General features: G+C 32.6%; 4 protein-coding genes across 4 annotated transcripts in view; 2 read left to right on the forward strand and 2 right to left on the reverse strand.

Annotated features, from left to right (window-relative positions):
* Window positions 1-9,362, reverse strand: part of LOC108744262 (ecotropic viral integration site 5 ortholog) — a 30,979-nt gene extending 21,617 nt beyond the window's left edge. Inside the window, exon 1 of the mRNA XM_018479944.2 lies at window positions 9,062-9,362. The gene's annotated coding sequence lies outside the window, so the exon portion shown is untranslated. The remainder of the gene's footprint in view (window positions 1-9,061) is intronic.
* A 638-nt stretch (window positions 9,363-10,000) lies between these two features.
* On the forward strand, window positions 10,001-11,313 carry LOC108744199 (putative peptidyl-prolyl cis-trans isomerase dodo). The gene is made up of 3 exons (XM_018479849.1): window positions 10,001-10,110; window positions 10,246-10,449; window positions 10,511-11,313. Exons 1-3 carry the CDS (start codon window positions 10,056-10,058, stop codon window positions 10,729-10,731), a joined length of 480 nt encoding a protein of 159 aa, XP_018335351.1. The 5' UTR covers window positions 10,001-10,055; the 3' UTR covers window positions 10,732-11,313.
* Window positions 11,314-11,987: 674 nt separating this feature from the next.
* On the forward strand, window positions 11,988-15,529 carry LOC108744177 (mast cell carboxypeptidase A-like). The gene is made up of 9 exons (XM_018479804.1): window positions 11,988-12,056; window positions 12,594-13,057; window positions 13,119-13,322; window positions 13,389-13,595; window positions 13,663-13,860; window positions 13,920-14,135; window positions 14,199-14,292; window positions 14,355-14,663; window positions 14,828-15,529. The coding sequence occupies exons 2-9, from the start codon at window positions 12,888-12,890 to the stop codon at window positions 15,527-15,529; spliced, it is 2,100 nt and encodes a 699-aa protein (XP_018335306.1). The 5' UTR covers window positions 11,988-12,056; window positions 12,594-12,887.
* A 1,085-nt stretch (window positions 15,530-16,614) lies between these two features.
* LOC108744203 (carboxypeptidase B-like) lies at window positions 16,615-18,160 on the reverse strand. The gene is made up of 5 exons (XM_018479852.1): window positions 18,068-18,160; window positions 17,801-18,010; window positions 17,624-17,732; window positions 17,261-17,566; window positions 16,615-17,209 (listed from the first exon to the last, which is right to left on the reverse strand). Exons 1-5 carry the CDS (start codon window positions 18,133-18,135, stop codon window positions 16,637-16,639), a joined length of 1,266 nt encoding a protein of 421 aa, XP_018335354.1. The 5' UTR covers window positions 18,136-18,160; the 3' UTR covers window positions 16,615-16,636.
* Window positions 18,161-18,699: the final 539 nt, after the last annotated feature.

Below are 18,699 nucleotides of genomic sequence, written 5' to 3' on the forward strand. Positions count from 1 at the left end.
AAATAGATTTCCCTTTTGTATTTTAAATGCTAAATGCAAAATACGTATTTTCAAAATACTTTTTTCGAATAAATACCTTTTTGTAGTACCTATTTAATTTTCTACATTCATTTAAGTATAAAATATTTTTTAAGAAAATCTTGCAGGGATTTTCTCATTTTTTAAACATTAGAGTTTTTTTAAACTAATAGTGGTGTTTGCATTATATTACCAGCTGCGAAGGTTGAATATGATCCATATTTTGCTGTTTGAAGTGATGGAGATATAGCTTTTCTATCTATATGTTATAGTTTCTTCAGTTAAGCAACAAATAATTTTTCTATATGCTTCCTTATTTACGCTTGTCATCCGTTTTAATTGGAAAAAAGATACTGATATCAAAATAGTTTGTTTAGCGTGAAAGATTAGAGCCAAAATAGGGTTGCAAATAATTTTATTGATGTAAAATCAACCCCATTTTGTTTCTGATCGTTTACACATTGTAATTAGTTTCTTCAGCTTTGGGTTCATCTAATAAGTGGAGTCTTTAGAATCGTTTTCTAAGAATTTTCTCAAAAAAGTATTTAAATGCAAGATAAAAATAGGTATTTTTCATTTTGAATTTGAATTTTAAATGCAAGTATTTCAAATAAATCAGATCTCTGGTTATAACTCCTGGTTTAAGTTAGTTCGTAGATTTCAACGAAATTGCACCTAATGGCTTGAGCTAGGCTTGGCCAGTGGTGCATACACGACGGCAAATTACTTCAATTCGCCCCGAGAACTACATTTGCAGTACCTACCACCCCCTTTAAATTGAGCTCAGACTCAGTTAATCAAAAGCAGAGCAAATAGAACGTATATACCACTCGAGACAACATAACTGAACGTTTATAAGAAAAATACAGAGCGAATGCAGATTATTTTTTAATTTAACTGGTTCTTCCCCTTGCCCCCGGCCATTTTTATTGCTCCACTATGACGTAGTGTCGGCCATCATTCTTTTCCAATTGTTGCAGTTGTCGGCCATCATTCTTTTCTAATTGTTGCAGTTGTCGGCCATCATTCTTTTCTAATTGTTGCAGTTGTCGGCCATCATTCTTATCAATTGTTGCAGTTGTCGGCCATCATTCTTTTCAATTGTTGCAGTTGTCGGCCATCATTCTTTTTCAATTGTTGCAGTTGTCGGCCATCATTCTTTTTCAATTGTTGTCGCATTGTCACCAATGTCGGCCATCATGGTTTTTTAATAGATGAATAGTAATCAATGATTAAAATTTAAAGGAATTGTTTGTAAATAGATATGATTTGATTAATTACAATCATTATCATTAAAGAAAGTTCGTGGAAATTTCGCCACTTTATAATAGCAACTGCGCTGATTAAAGTGGTTAATTATGGGTATATGTTCCTTGCTTGGTTATCCTGACGAGGAAGATTAAAGCAGCAATGCAAACATTATGATGAAGCATAGCTTTTATAGTTATTTGGTTGGTCGATTCGTGAGACATGAGATCTCGTTAAAAATACGTATTTCCAATCCAGCGCTCTTCTCGGAAGTGGCGTGCCGCTTCTGGCTTACATAAAGAAAACCGATTAACAATGATAAATGTACATACGTACCTATACCTAAATTGCAAATTGTAGGACACACATCGTACAGCGAAAACGGTTCGACCCCCCTTCCTTTGTCTTTTAGGGTTCATCTCGGAATAGCTTCATCTTATCGTTAGTTAACATCATGATTATTATTACGAAGACGCTGCCGAAGAAGATTCAGCGTGCGCGCTTGTAACGTGTTTTCTGCCGATATCGCGGCGTGTTATTATTGAGGTCTAGTTTGTAACTCGTTTGAAACAACGATAATTGGTCGGGTTCGAGGACCAGACGGACGACGGGGAACGGATTGGCGATTGTTTCTCGGGAGCTTCTTTCGATGCACGCAAAAAATATTCGCAAGCTGTTCTCTTTCTTTTCACTCCTTTTTTTTTCCCGAACCATCGCCGCGTTATTCGAATATTCTTTCCGTCGTACCTATACAAACTGAATTTTGGCAGATCTCTCATTCGTAGGTGCACCAATTGGTATTGGACCTGTCTAAGACAACTTCTTTGCAGTCTCACATGGATAATTCGAAGACCACACGCGATTGGTCTTTGCTGAACAATTTTTAATTGTAAGGGAGAATTTTAAATGGGATAGTGACTTTGTTGGGTACCAGATACCAGGGCAGGCCGCAAAACCACTACAGTTAATGGTTCCAGTCTTTCCTTCTGGCGAGTTTTCCATTAAACATCACCTTCACCAACTCTTCAAACTACATCTCAGATACCATTAACATGACCTAACCCTAACCCAACCTAATGATTACGTCGGTTTAGGTTTACCTGTAGCTACTACCACATCCTGTCTGTGACCGACTGCAACTGAATAACGACATTTTTATTCGTTTAANATAATAATAAATTAAATGTAAACAATGGGACGCCAACGATTAAAAATAATTCATAATAATCTGAGCTGACCTATTCCAATTGTCCAAATTATTAAGTCATTCGACAAGAGTTTGCTGACTTCGACACTTCCTAATAATGGATTTCTCTCCCGTTTTTTGATGTTATCGTTCCTGAACTCTTTAATTATCATATCGATTGTGACCATCCTTGAGCTGCCAGTTCGAGCACCCGAATCTATTCTTTCTGTTTACATTCACTTAATTATCATTTTCACATCAAAGAGATGATTGTCTTAATAACAAAATTCCAAAACACTTATAGAGTCATGACTATAGTCCTTTATTCATGCAAAATCGACCAAATTTTCACCTAGTTTCCGTGATTACACCATGACCACTCTGGTGATAAGATTCCCCAACAACTGTCGTATTCGTCAACCCCTATACAGAGATTTAACTCTAATTATGCGTCTCACTTAGATTGAATATAACTGTACACTAAAATGTCATCTCATTTAGCTACTGGGGTAGTTGATAAACTTCACATCCCCGTTAAAATCGTCTTAATTCCGCTATTTTTTTTTCCAACGCGAAGAAGCTGTCGTCGAGAAGAAGTTATTAAGAGACGCAAGCCTAACTGCAAATTGCACAGTTGCACTTCGAAAGGGTTTAAGCGGATTATTATACGCTGAAATGGAGTTTTGTCCTTTTTTCTTCCCGCGGTTTTAAAAAAGGATCTCTTTACTTCACGTTCTGCTCTTAGAAAAGATTTACTGGTGCTTAAGCTCCCTTTACATCTAGTGAAGTATATTGAGTGAAATTTTAAAAGTTTGAAGTCGCGTCTTTAAACATACGTAAAGTTCGACCTCTACGGTCTACATAATAAGAAACAAATTACATGATAAAAATCAAATATTGTACGTTAAGAACCGAGCAGTTTACGAAAATTTATGGCTGGAGTTTCTTCGACAGAATTATCAAACTTTACTTATCTGTAATAATTAATTTTACGGTTGAATAACGAAACAAAGTTAGAGAACATTAATGAATGTTGCCTAAAATAATTGAGCTTGCAATAATGTTGCATTTAATGGCTATCTATATTATATCCGAGTTGGATAAGTCCTGCGGAAGATCCATGAAAATAGTGAAGTAATCCTGAATCTAGAAGCTTTAACAAATTACACTCATCCTACATAATATGCAACAAATAAAGAATTGAAAAAATTCTTATTTAAACAAAAAGCATTATTTATTTTAATACAGCAATTTAACTAGCTGCCAACTAGCATTTTTGTGCTATTACATGTCCTCCTGTACGTCCGCAGCCCTGGATAAACGGCCATTATTTGAAAGCACCCTTCAAATAACCCTAAGACCCGCTGACAAACTCATAGACAGAACCCTACTGTAAATGACTTCTACAGCTAACATACGAAATATTAATGTGGGACAAGAAAAACATCCACTGAAAAACGATAATCTAACATTGAGGGGTTTGGTACCAGGTAAATAATCCTTCGACCCGCTGACAAATTATTTTTTAGGCGGAACCCTATTTTAAATGACTTCTAAAGCTATGATAAAAAAAATTATTGTGTTACAAGAAAAACATCCACTAAAAAAGCAACAATCTAATATTGAGGGGTTTGTCCAGCGAAAAACGAATGTAGGGCTGCCAAGGTGGCAGTACACCTAATAGCGCATCTCCAAAGAAACATGGAATGGAGAAACACTGTAGATGCTATAATTTGTCGCTGTTTTTTCGCTGAAAGATGGACTTTAACCCATATTGTAGCCAGTCTATCCTCTTGCTGTCCAGCGAGAAACGAATGGGGGACTGCCAAGGTAGCAGTACACATAGCGATCTCCAAAATAAAAATGGAGTAAAAAAATACCGTAAATGCTATAATTTGTCGCTGCAATATTAGACTTTTACCAATATTATCGCTAGTCTATCCTGTAGTTCATCAGCGAAAAACTATTTAAGAACTGTGAACACAAATGCTATAATTTGTCGCTAGAATATTAGACTTTTACCAATATTGTCGCTAGTCTATCCTGTAGTTGATCAGCGAAAAACTATTTGAGAACTGTCAACACAAATGCTATAATTTGTCGCTGCAATATTAGACTTTTACCAATATTATCGCTAGTCTATCCTGTAGTTCATCAGCGAAAAACTATTTAAGAACTGTGAACACAAATGCTATAATTTGTCGCTAGAATATTAGACTTTTACCAATATTGTCGCTAGTCTATCCTGTAGTTGATCAGCGAAAAACTATTTGAGAACTGTCAACACAAATGCTATAATTTGTCGCTGCAATATTAGACTTTTACCAATATTATCGCTAGTCTATCCTGTAGTTCATCAGCGAAAAACTATTTAAGAACTGTGAACACAAATGCTATAATTTGTCGCTAGAATATTAGACTTTTACCAATATTGTCGCTAGTCTATCCTGTAGTTGATCAGCGAAAAACTATTTGAGAACTGTCAACACAAATGCTATAATTTGTCGCTGCAATATTAGACTTTTACCAATATTATCGCTAGTCTATCCTGTAGTTCATCAGCGAAAAACTATTTAAGAACTGTGAACACAAATGCTATAATTTGTCGCTAGAATATTAGACTTTTACCAATATTGTCGCTAGTCTATCCTGTAGTTGATCAGCGAAAAACTATTTGAGAACTGTCAACACAAATGCTATAATTTGTCGCTGCAATATTAGACTTTTACCAATATTATCGCTAGTCTATCCTGTAGTTCATCAGCGAAAAACTATTTAAGAACTGTGAACACAAATGCTATAATTTGTCGCTAGAATATTAGACTTTTACCAATATTGTCGCTAGTCTATCCTGTAGTTGATCAGCGAAAAACTATTTGAGAACTGTCAACACAAATGCTATAATTTGTCGCTGCAATATTAGACTTTTACCAATATTATCGCTAGTCTATCCTGTAGTTCATCAGCGAAAAACTATTTAAGAACTGTGAACACAAATGCTATAATTTGTCGCTAGAATATTAGACTTTTACCAATATTGTCGCTAGTCTATCCTGTAGTTGATCAGCGAAAAACTATTTGAGAACTGTCAACACAAATGCTATAATTTGTCGCTGCAATATTAGACTTTTACCAATATTATCGCTAGTCTATCCTGTAGTTCATCAGCGAAAAACTATTTAAGAACTGTGAACACAAATGCTATAATTTGTCGCTAGAATATTAGACTTTTACCAATATTGTCGCTAGTCTATCCTGTAGTTGATCAGCGAAAAACTATTTGAGAACTGTCAACACAAATGCTATAATTTGTCGCTGCAATATTAGACTTTTACCAATATTATCGCTAGTCTATCCTGTAGTTCATCAGCGAAAAACTATTTAAGAACTGTGAACACAAATGCTATAATTTGTCGCTAGAATATTAGACTTTTACCAATATTGTCGCTAGTCTATCCTGTAGTTGATCAGCGAAAAACTATTTGAGAACTGTCAACACAAATGCTATAATTTGTCGCTGCAATATTAGACTTTTACCAATATTATCGCTAGTCTATCCTGTAGTTCATCAGCGAAAAACTATTTAAGAACTGTGAACACAAATGCTATAATTTGTCGCTAGAATATTAGACTTTTACCAATATTGTCGCTAGTCTATCCTGTAGTTGATCAGCGAAAAACTATTTGAGAACTGTCAACACAAATGCTATAATTTGTCGCTGCAATATTAGACTTTTACCAATATTGTCGCTAGTCTATCCTGTAGTTCATCAGCGAAAAACTATTTAAGAACTGTGAACACAAATGCTATAATTTGTCGCTAGAATATTAGACTTTTACCAATATTGTCGCTAGTCTATCCTGTAGTTGATCAGCGAAAAACTATTTGAGAACTGTCAACACAAATGCTGTAATTTGTCGCTGCAATATTAGACTTTTACCAATATTATCGCTAGTCTATCCTGTAGTTCATCAGCGAAAAACTATTTGAGAACTGTCAACACAAATGCTATAATTTGTCGCTGCAATATTAGACTTTTACCAATATTGTCGCCAATAGAAATATTGTAGAAAAATATTGACAAATACTTAGTGGTCCTTACAGTATTATTCTACAATATTTCTATTTCAGGATACGCTATTTGTAGTGCCAACTTGACAGTTCTCAAATAGTTTTTTGCTGATCAACTAGAGGATGAACTAGTCGCAAAATGCGTAAAATTACCATCATTCAGCGAAAAATTATAGCCCTTGTAGTATTTCTCAACACAATTTCTAATTCGCGATACGCAATGTGTAGTGGTAGGGTAGCAGGCTAGCATTTCCCGTATTTTCCAGTAATAACTGGCTGGAGCGACAAATTTTTGGGTTCGGCAACAAATTATAGTGCATTTTAGAAATTCTTGGTATGCGTGTCTCGAACTCCTTCCTGTTATACGTTATCGTAATACTGTCGTATCATCCGCAAAATTAAGCATGCTAATCTTCTAACCCCTGTATACCTAAGTGTACTTGTTCTCGACCTTTTGAGTGACCTATACATGTATTATTTTTATGTGGTTTCGTTTATAAAGCAAGCACTGCATTAAAAAGTTACCTGCTTACATGATATAGATTGTACAGTTACTTTTGACTACCTGTTCTTCGAACACATGCATTCATAGCAATTCGTTCCTTTTAGAGAATCTCGACCAGGTGTAATTTAACGGTTTTAATAAACATAAATATAATTTCACAGCTGTCTTTGTAACAATATAAATAGTTATAAAGGACTCAAAAACAACTACTGTGATAGGCCCTCAATTGTTTTATTTTACTTACAATTAAAAAGTCGTAAACGCATAATTTATTAAAAGAAAAAACGTAACATTGTTATGCAGGTAACACACATATAGGAACTTAAAAAGGGAACAGCAAGAGTCCAACAGGTTCAACCTGCGTTTTTAGCAAATTCGGAGTATATGTATATATATCATACAGGACTTCCTCGAAACTTTCAGATTTAATTAGAGCGTGGGGTTGCAAGGTATAACATTTCACAAACAATTAATATTCATTGAATAAATGTCAAGTACAGGGTAAATCCCAATACACAGAGTAGTTAACCCACTTCGGGCAAATTGTCTTTTTACCAAGCCGACTTTTATGATTCTCGCGGGGTACATTGTGGTACGTGATAATTTTAGTTCGGCATGCTATACTTAATAAAAAGGCCAGCGGGCCAGTTTTACAAATATAAAATTAGGGGAGATACTTGATGGTAGAAATGTACTACGTGGAGACTCCAATAAACGACTAACTACAAGTTAATTACTTAATATAATTTTAAATTTAAATTTATGAAAGGTATTCTTTGATGCGTGAAGACTAACTTTTAATCAGCGAAAGTTGACTACAAAAATTCGCTCATTATTAAATTTGGTATATGAACAGACAACCAGATCGATTTATCGATTAATAGATTTATAAAAATTTGCACAATATGTATGTATTGGTAATTTGGTAGTTACGGGGAAGGAACTTTAGATGTAAGTTTAATAAAACAATATTAAATACTATATTCGCAAACTAGCTCGTGTACACACGAAAAATTAACAAGATTTCCGTTTAGCTGGGTCAACGACTTGAAAATGCGTGTTATTTTCAGAATTTATTGCAAACAGTGAAACCACGTATTGCAAAGGCAGAATAAACAATCCCCTCACTACAACATTGTTTTATATGTATAATGGGTGTTCCGTTGAAACTTATGTACCAACTATGACAAATTTTATTGTACGACTAAAGAAAAAAATTGGCGTAATTGTTGCGCTGGTGCAATTGGTCTATACCCAGATATACAATATTTATTTTTGTTATAATTTATAATGTATTAAAAATTAACCTGTAAATCCAAGTATGAGTACAGAGATTTAGTGAAATTAGAGAAAAGAAAAGAGTTGGAAATACTAAAATTAAAGGATAATCCACGTCAATAAAACAAAAATAAAAAAACAATAATTTCACTTATAAAAAACAAAAGTATGTAAATTGTTTCATTTTTATGGCATTGTTTCTGGTAAATTAATTAAATTATTATTAGTATCACACACAATACGAAAAAGCATTTGTGTCTTAACATTGCTAGTAAGTATTTTATTATAAAGTTTATAGGTAGCCCACAACAAAACCTGTTTCTGACTCATCAACATCTGTACAGAGCAATAAATAATTATTATACCTACATCAATGAAATATATACGTATTTGTATTAATCAATTCAACATATATAATGGATCTCCAATTACCATTTCATTTCACTTCCTACACACCTGTACATATTTATTTGAAACATATGTAGATGCTAAACATCAATTAAATTTAAACACCCCAGTTTATTCATTATCATTGCAATTTTATCTTTTCCTTCAAAGTAACATAAGCGAAACCGTTATAATAGAAAATTATCAATTACCTCATTAGATAATTATTCAGAAGTTTGTAAACTCAACGTAAACAAAACCTGTCTGAGCGATATTTTAAAAGAAAAAAATATTTGATTGTGCTTAGTAACAAAAAATAACAGAAACTGCAAACAATACATAAAAATGCCTGAAATTTTCGCCTTACCTTAAATTATCTACACTTTCTATTTAATGTCAACAGAAGGAAGTTTTTCGTAACAGTCTGGTAATAAAACAATAATCACGGTAGCAATTTCAAATTGTCACTGACTGGATATTAGGAGATAATTTGTTATAAACAATACACTACAAACTGTTCATAATGTAATACGTAGAACAAAGACAGTTTTACAAATATTTTAACGGCCACTAAATGCCAAGATTGCTTTACGTTCTCCAGTAACAACCACTCAAATCGGATCGAATTGGAGCGAACACCTACACTTCCCTCTACGGTTGGTTATCGACTGCTGCAACCAACTTCACTTCTACCGAAAGACCCTAACGAATGCACTGTTAATCCACAGAAGTACCAACTGCACTAATTTTACTAATTTAATACTAATTTAAAAATTTACAATAAAATCAAGTAAAATTAACAAAAATGCCAATAACTTTTACAAATTATTTAAATAAATATAAACTACTGCTCTAGCTATGCATGTATTCAAGAAATAATATTTTCTTAACGGTATTAACTTAAAATACAGATAGGTAGATAAATTTACTATTAATTGTAATCTTCAAAATATAACTATTAATTCAAACTTTTGCTTTAGNTAACGGTATTAACTTAAAATATAGATAGGTAGATAAAGTTACTATTAATAGTAATCTTCAAAATATAACTATTAATTCAAACTTTTGCTTTAGTTGATTTGTAGAAAAATCAAAAATCTAGTGCAATTTGCTTAAATCCTCAATAGCATTAACGGTATAATATATAATTTAAAAGCAGGTCAATAACATTTATTTGGATTATTTTCTGTAATATATATTAAATAGTATTAAATATTTCACACCAAACTGGCTTATTTTAGGTATAAAATTAAAAAAGTTATTATTTGATCATTCTATGGTTTAAAACATTTCTTGTTCTTATTAATAATTTTAAATTTTATCTTGTCAATGATTTTATCTGTGGTAAATACCGGTGAAAGATGGCGGATGATAGTTTACCTGCAGGTTGGGAGAAACGTTTAAGTCGATCTACAGGTAATTGCTGTGAAATTAAATAAACAAACAAAAATTTGTTTTAATTTAAATGGATATATCTCTGCCATTATTCTCTAAATGCCCAACCCAAATATTTGGTGCATGTCCTAACCTAACAATTTTGTTTATTTATAGGTCAACATTATTACCTCAACATTTACACAAAAGAGTCCCAATGGGACGTTCCAGACAAACCAGCTGAACCAGCAAATTCTGCTGGTCCTGAACAGGTTCAATGTTCCCATCTTCTTGTAAAACATAAGGATTCCAGAAGACCGTCTTCCTGGAGAGAAGAACACATTACAAGGACTAAAGAAGAGGCCCTGGAGCTCGTAAAATGTAAATTTTACAGTAATTTGTTTAATTTAAATATCTATAGAACGTCTTGGTTTTGTTGTAGCATATAGAGAGCAAATAGTTCATGGAAAAGCATCTTTTGCTGATTTAGCACAGAAATGTTCTGATTGTTCTTCTGCGAAAAGGGGCGGAGATCTGGGACCGTTCGGGAAAGGAGCCATGCAGAAACCTTTTGAAGAAGCTGCATTCTCTCTTAAAGTAGGGGAACTTAGTGACCCAGTTTTTACTGATTCAGGGGTTCACATAATTCTACGCACTGTATAAATGAATTATTTGGCATTTCTCACACTCTAGTTACAAAGAAAAACCTGTATTTATTATTGTAATCATTACTTTTAAATGTTTCAATTTATCTTGTTGATTTCAAATCAAAAAAAATATTCCCTTTCAATATTGTTATAATGGCTTACACCTGTATGCTTTTTCAATTGATTAGCTTGCTCTTTATTGTAAAAAGTAAAAGTTTATTTATTTTATCTCTAATATGTAGCAGCTGTTTCCTGTTATCTGTTTCAAATGCATATTTTCATTTATGTGACTGGCATTAATGAATTAAAGAGTATGTACTATACAATTGAAGTGTGCTGGACTATATGAGTCCTGTAGGGTAAGTTTTATGGGATTTAATTAATGTTATTTTAAAGGACTGATTTTTAAATTAAATCAGATATATGTGTTAATTGCGGTGTTTTTGTTACGTAATACTAATAAAATACATAGATGAACATCTTGTAAAATGTTTCAGCAATATTTGTCTTTTATATTTTTTTAATTAGTGTATTTAACAGTACTACATAGAATATATACCTTGTACTCGGTTTAGTATTTAATAAAAGTTAAGGTGAATCATTGCAGTTTCATATTTCTCTAAATTAGTTATACTTAAACTAAAAAGACCAAAAAAAAAATTTAAAAGAACAATTATTAATTGCTTGATTGATGCTTTTAAACTAAATTTCAGAACTTAAGTAATTCATTGCTGTGGATTGTTTACCTTTTTCTGCATNAAGTATTACATTAGAACATTTTTCATAGATTTGTTGAGGGGTGGCTGGCTGTGGGAGGGTCCAAAAAGACTAAAAATGTGCTTAGGTAATACTTGAGTAACCCCAACACGAACCTCGGAAGATTTTAAAACGAAATTAGGAACTACCTTACATATTTATGTATGCAACCCTTCAGTAAAAAGGAAGAGTCTGATTTTATGTGGTTTTGCATTATTTGTTTACACAAACCACATATTAACTTTACTTTCTTATGATTAGGTCCTAACGTTTTCAATTTTTTTTAATTCGTAGGGTATTTCTACTACAAAAAGTCGTTCGTTTTCTATACACAGGAATGCATCGCAAAAAGCGTTTTACACCATCCAAATAATCTTTAATAACAATAATACATATATTTGCGCAAGTAATATCGCATTTGCAAATGAAAGCAAACACCTCAATAAGTCATAAATAATAAAATTTAGAGATTCGAGGGGATGTAATTAATGTTTTAGTCGCCTCTGATGTTGTCGATTACTTTACAAAATATCTAGAAAAAGCAAATCTTAATTATCGAGTAGAAAAGAAATTTACCGATGAAGGGTAGGTACAATTCATAAATAAAGGTGTCCCAGAAAACAGTGTCTAGTCCAATCAGAAAGACATACAGAGGATCTCAAGAGGAATATCGCTACTGCTTACCCAAATTATGTTTATGTTAATATTATTCTGTCATTTCGCTATCTAGTCATTTTATGCCAAAATATAGGCTTAAAAAAAGAATTCATAAACCCAATACCAACGTTTCATTTTTTTTGGTGTACAAGCTTTTCACGGTAGGATTTTGAGTCAAAAGGAGAAATATTTTGGGTTTGTTTAAGAAATGAAACACTTTCTGTTACTTTTATATTGGCTTTAATTCTACACATAATGTTTAATTGTTATTTTTGATATGTAATTTCAGAGTTATGATGTTTCTTTTACATTTTCTCTCAACTTCCTATTTGGCGATTTCTTTTTAACAAAACTATCAAAAATTGCTGAAAATACATGTAGTCTTTCCAACTTGGCACTTTTTCTGGAAACACCTCATATATAATATTTAGAAAAACCTATCAATTATTCTCAAAAATATTCTAGGAAGGCTCTTTTTCAATTATCACCACGAACAAACTTACAACGAATTGTGAATACATTTGGAAGAAAACTGGACTTTTGGACACCATTACGTATGCAGAACAAACCAATTATATTTTTAGTAAACGATAGGGATAAAGTATCATTTAGTGAATTTCTAAAGGACCATAAAATCGAATTTGAAATAGACAGGTGTATTAATAGCCAACAAAAATCAAAATCACAATTTAATAGCAAAATTTTTCTATTTTATAATCAAGTCGCACCACTTCTTTTCGTCTCAAACCGCCGATAGATATGCTACAACTTCTTAAAGAGCCAAAAATGTTACAATTTTCTTTATTAATAAGAGAAGATGATGGACCAGCAAAAGTAGAAATTACTGACTCCTCGATTGCAAGTAAAATGTCAAATGAACTTAAATTACTTTCTATACCCCATTTAATGCAGGTATTAGAGCATCCGGGGTAGGTAATTAGTCAATTGTAAGGGGTGTTTCCGAATATCATCTATTGTCTTTTGTTATAGGGTTACAAAATTTGAAATAGAACCCACGCCATATTTGCGAGATCTATCAAATTTATTCGGGAGTTCCATCGATTTTTGGACTTTTCTGAATAAAGATGAAAGATTTACAAAATTTTTTGTCGATTCAAAAACTCAAGGGCGGTTTATAAGGTATTTAAGAAGCAACAACATCGAATACACCACCGTAGTAAGTGGTGACGAGGGGTAAGAAATGTCCTCAATGTCCCAAACTGTTTACGACATACATATTATATTTTCTATCTCAAACAGAATTTTAGAATTTAGATTCGAACCTGGACTAAATTATAGCAGGATATTAGCAACATTTGGAGGGAATTTGGATTACTGGACTCCTTTGGTAAAAGATGGAGAACCAATTACAATATTGGTCAAAGCAGAAGCTGTGGCAAATATGACAGAATTTTTAAAGAAGAAAAAAGTGTTTTTCAATAGGATAAATACATACGAAGCCCCAAAGTAAGACCTCAAAAGAGTTTATAATTAAATATTAAAATTAAAACATTCATTTTTTTATGCTTAAAAGACAAACAACATTGTTTTTCTTGCACTTGAAGTATGTACCTCAGCCTATGTTAGGTGAAATTTTTAAATTTATGGCAAATCATACCTCAATAAAGTATATCGAAAAAGAACCAGTTGAATTTATATTTCGCCATGAACTTGGAGTAGACGTAGTGAAACCCTTAAAATTAAAAAGAGTCTGGTTTTCTATCGAAGAATGGTAAAAGAAATAATTATTGACAACATTAATTGAAAACTCCTCATTTAATGTTTTACTAGGCCCACAGAATTTAAAGTGATGCCAAAAATCGATAGCGCTATGCGAATAAGGGACATGGGGAGAATTTTTGGCAACAAAGTTACCATTTGGGGCCCAAAATTTACTCAAGCTGATTGTTTGAAAGTTATGGTATCAGCTGATGTAGGAAAGGAATTTATTCAGTACTTAAAAAACCATAAGATTTACTACAAAGAAATTATTCCAGACGTTGAAGAGTTCGTATTTTTTTTCTTAATATAAATAAATTTGTCTTTCCTTGCTTTATGAAATATATTTAGACTTTTAGAATCGCGTTCAAAACCATCAGACATGTACACATTTAACAACAAAGGTGGATCACTAGACTTTAATCGATACGAAAAATACGACACCGTAAGTTAATTGATTTTCATCTTGAGAGATCGCCATATTTTTATACTGATTTGCTCTCTCAGCTTGTTGAATATTTGTACGATTTGGCGGTAAAATATCCTAATATTATAAGCATTGATAATTTGGGTCAGTCAACGGAAGGCAAAGAAATTGTTGTGGCAAAATTATCAATTTCAAAAGAAGATATAAACAAACCCATTATTTTAATAGATGCTGGGATTCATGCCAGAGAATGGATAGCACCTGCAGCCGCTTTATTTATTATCAAACAACTTACAGAAGTCTCAATAAATATGCGTCTCATGAAATACATTGACTGGTACATCATACCCGTTCTGAATCCTGATGGATATGAATATTCTCGTGAGAACGTAAGGAAACAAAACTCGAAATGAAATAAAAGACACAGAAATGGAGATAAACTTTCAATTTTATAAAAACTGTTTATTTCCATTTTGTGTTTTGAGCTCATTATCCGCTCTTTAAAACTTGTTATGTCCAGAAGTATGCTATTTTTTAGTCTTGCGGTTTTCAGGATAGATTGTGGAGGAAAAATCGAAAACGCTATTTAAACTCCACATGCGTTGGAGTGGATTTGAACAGAAACTTTGACTTCCAATGGTCCAACGCGTTAAACGATCCATGTTCTGAATCATATCCTGGCCCAAAACCGTTTTCAGAAGCAGAAACCATCAATTTTCGAGAATACGTTCGTTCGCTAGGTACCAGAATAAAACTTTATGTAAGCCTCCACAGTTACGGTAATATGATCCTCTATCCATGGGGTTACACCGAGAGCTCTCCCCAAAACGTGGACAGTCTTCAACGATTGGGTGAAGAAGTGTCGAAGAAAATTCGGGATCTGAATCAAGGTTCCAGTTATAAGGTGGGCAGGATCAGCGAGATGCTTTACAAAGCCAGTGGTTGTAGTGTGGATTGGATGAAGGAGACGATGGGAGTTAATTACACCTATGCGATTGAAATTTTTGACGGAGAATCTAACGGTGAGTTCGAGCCAGGTCCACAACATATTTTGAAATGCGTGCAAGAAGTTTTTGTTGGTTTGAAAGTGTTAAATTATCATATTGAAAGACATTATGTGAACGATGCTACTGACCAAGTAACAGCCGAAAGTCATATTGAATACGCCAATAAAACAGAGACGACACCAACAATTGTTACTGTAACGGAAAAAGAATCCACAGATTCTGGCTTTTGGAGCAGTTGGTTCGACTAATTATTATTAGATTTATCAGACATTACTTCAAATTCATGTACATACATATCTAATACAAATAAATTACTAAGTACATACATATCTCGTAAAAATAATAAATTTACTACAAAAATATTTTCCGTTGTTTGTTTCGACTACGAAATCTGGGGACTCCCCAAGAGATTATTTAAATTAAAAAAGGTCTACCACGGTTTTTTGTGGGCAATATTTTAATTTTTATTTATCGTTTAAGTGTTGTACTGGCACCTTCTAAATACCAATCGCAAAAGTGTTGTATACTTCATCGAAACAAAAGTAAACTTTTGGTGTCAAACTTTTCTATGTATTTAGGTAATTATTGATAAAATCATTCGGTAAATGTCTAGATGACTGCCTTTGGGGGTGGGTGGTGGTTGAAACTTAATTATTTTGACAATTTCCATACACTATAATTCAAATAAAATTGTGTAAAAGTGGAGGTGGGGGATCGAAAGAGGATGGTCACTTGAACAAAACCCCATAACCTAACCTAACCTACCCTATTGATAAAGATATTTAAATAATGTTTTATATAACTTTCTCAATTTTTATCTATTTTTCCATTAGTTTTACCTTTGAATATTGTTTAAGAATGACCATATAAATATTTACATGCCTAGAATTGTATAAAAATTGGCATATTTATTAACTTTGAACCCCTATAACTATTTATGGGGGTGAGACCGTCACGAACTTTTTATGGTACAGTGGTGGGGGAGACCTCCTCTTTCGATCCCCCCCTAGCCATCATCATCATCATCTAGACCTTTACCAATCATTCTAATTTTTCAGAAAGTTTTTATTAAATCTTCTAATTGCTTTCCCGATTTTCATCACCACGTCTTCGCTTTGGATCACACCGGAAATTATTACTCAAATCGAACGATCAATTAGGGTTTAATGGTAATAACATGGGGGACAAGGTTTTTTCGCGCCCCTTCCCCACTTGAAAAAATTAAATGTAATTAACGGAAAATGAGATTTCAAACAATCTTGAATATACAAAAAATATTTATAAATGAAGCAATAACTTTATTTTTCTAGGAAAAACTATATGTATAGGTACTAGTACTATAAAATATATATTTTTCATGGGCAGTACTTTTTTTCAATATACGAATGTAGAGCTTTTATACCTACAAATGTATCTTGTACAGCAGGCAATAATTTCGATTGCGGAAAATTAAAACCCCGTCCTTTATATTCTTGTAGTTCTATAGTATAAGCCAACTTTACTCCATTTTCTGCCATCATCCAATCTTCTGACGCCCCTGTTGCTTCATACAAAACGTCAGCAGTAGCTCCAACTGTCCATCTTTCCTCCGAACGTTTACTAATAGATGAAGCAAAAATGCTTCCAACAGCTTTTAATTCGTTCTCGTTTTTTGGAATTGCACTGCGATGTCCAAAAGGGTAAATTATGTAATTCCCGTAACTATGAAGAGAAAGGTACAATTTGATTCTACGAGACAATGGTTTAGAAAAGTTTCGAAAGGCTTGCAGTTCAACCTCCGAAAACGGAAACGGTCCTTTATAAGTTTCAGAACATTCATCAGAACTGGCCCCAACTAGGCCCCACAGGAAGCTGAAATTTCTATTGCCATCTACCCCAGCGCATTTAATCTCTCTGGTTTTACTGCGTGTTTTTCTCCAAAGACGATCCTATAAAAAAGGTATTCTTGAAAAGGCCCCAATAAGAAAAAAAACATTTACAGAAGTATGGGAGTATTCATATCCATCTGGGTTTATATTTGGTAGGATATACCAATTAATTTTATCAGAGAGATATTTGTTTTCAGGATATTCGACGAGTTGATTGATTATATACAGGGCGGTCGCCGAAGAGATCCATTCCCTTGCATGAATTCCTGCATCTATAAAGATAATTGGTTTATCATATTCATTGTATTTGCCTATTTTAATCGCAAGTATTTCACGACCCTCGTACGAATGTCCAATTAATGATACAGAAACAAAATCGGGATATTTTTGTTCAAGATTCTGTAAGTACTGATTGATCTAGCAAAAAGAATAAAATTTAAATTTAAAAATTTAATTTTCACAAAAAGAACTTGCTTCAGAGTGTCTCAAAAATCTGTCGAAACGTATTGTGTGTGTACTCCTTGATTGTCTTTTAATTCTTATTTCTTCATTATGTCTTTCTAAATCTTCTTCATGTAGAAATCTAAAACACCATTTACGTAAATAAAATATCGTTTCATGGAAGTTTTGTCCACTTTTTTAAAAACTTACTGAGCAACATTCGGAATCACTACACGATAACTGATATTTTCTTCTTCGAATAATTTAGTTATGTGATGTTGCAAAAAAGGATTTACCATCATTTTTACGGGAGAAGAACTGTTTCTACGCGGCATTGTCCAAAAATCTACATCTTCACTATAACTATCTAACTTTTGTAATTGTTCTCGTGATGATATATCAACAGCGTAGACTTTAAAGCTATTTCAAAGTTAAATAAAATCTTACTGTAAAAAGTGGCAAGAAGAAAATATTTACCCGTCATAATCCGAAATATCAGCAGAAATTAAGGGTAATAAAATAAGAAATACGTAAAAAATATACATTGTTCTACTGCACTTAGAAAAAGTCAAAAAGTCCTAATTTTTATTCCATTTAAACGTTCACGTGACTTATATATTAAGAAATACAATATGTTGTAAAAGTTTTTAATGACCACTTATTGCAAAAAAAAAAAATTTAAAAGGTAACATTGTACACCAGTAAATCCATTTTTTTTATATTCAAATGTTCATTGTATCATGTTTACAATAATTAACTTTTTTAGAAACATTTTAAGTAGTTAATTTATATTTTAATGATTATTGAAAGGGTAACATTGTTAACATAGAAATAAATTGCGTCCTCAATACATTCACATATTTCAATTTTTTTTAGAATGTATTATACTATATTACACAAACTATGTATTATTTCTAAAGAAGTTTATAGTAGTTTATTCACTTTTACTTTAACTGTAAAAGCGTTTTACACCATCCAAATAATCTTTAATAACAATAATACATATATTTGCGCAAGTAATATCGCATTTGCAAATGAAAGCAAACACCTCAATAAGTCATAAATAATAAAATTATTTGAAATTTCCGTAGATATACTTAATATCACAT

This window comes from Agrilus planipennis, unplaced genomic scaffold, assembly GCF_000699045.2.
Source record: "Agrilus planipennis isolate EAB-ADULT unplaced genomic scaffold, Apla_2.0 scaffold13, whole genome shotgun sequence".
In the NCBI taxonomy this organism is placed as follows: Eukaryota; Metazoa; Arthropoda; class Insecta; order Coleoptera; family Buprestidae; genus Agrilus; species Agrilus planipennis.

Bases quoted from the DNA above. Each gene is read 5' to 3' on its own strand.
- LOC108744199 (XM_018479849.1), top strand. From the start codon at position 10,056: ATGGCGGATGATAGTTTACCTGCAGGTTGGGAGAAACGTTTAAGTCGA. The intron at 10,111-10,245 runs GTAATTGCTGTG...GTTTATTTATAG, and splicing joins ACGTTTAAGTCGATCTACAG to GTCAACATTATTACCTCAAC. The intron at 10,450-10,510 runs GTAAATTTTACA...GTTTTGTTGTAG, and splicing joins GGCCCTGGAGCTCGTAAAAT to CATATAGAGAGCAAATAGTT.
- LOC108744177 (XM_018479804.1), top strand. From the start codon at position 12,888: ATGCTACAACTTCTTAAAGAGCCAAAAATGTTACAATTTTCTTTATTA. The intron at 13,058-13,118 runs GTAGGTAATTAG...CTTTTGTTATAG, and splicing joins CAGGTATTAGAGCATCCGGG to GGTTACAAAATTTGAAATAG. The intron at 14,293-14,354 runs GTAAGTTAATTG...TTGCTCTCTCAG, and splicing joins GATACGAAAAATACGACACC to CTTGTTGAATATTTGTACGA.
- LOC108744203 (XM_018479852.1), bottom strand. From the start codon at position 18,135: ATGTATATTTTTTACGTATTTCTTATTTTATTACCCTTAATTTCTGCT. The intron at 17,733-17,800 runs GTAAGTTTTTAA...ATGGTGTTTTAG, and splicing joins GTGATTCCGAATGTTGCTCA to ATTTCTACATGAAGAAGATT. The intron at 17,567-17,623 runs GCAAGTTCTTTT...TCTTTTTGCTAG, and splicing joins GATTTTTGAGACACTCTGAA to ATCAATCAGTACTTACAGAA.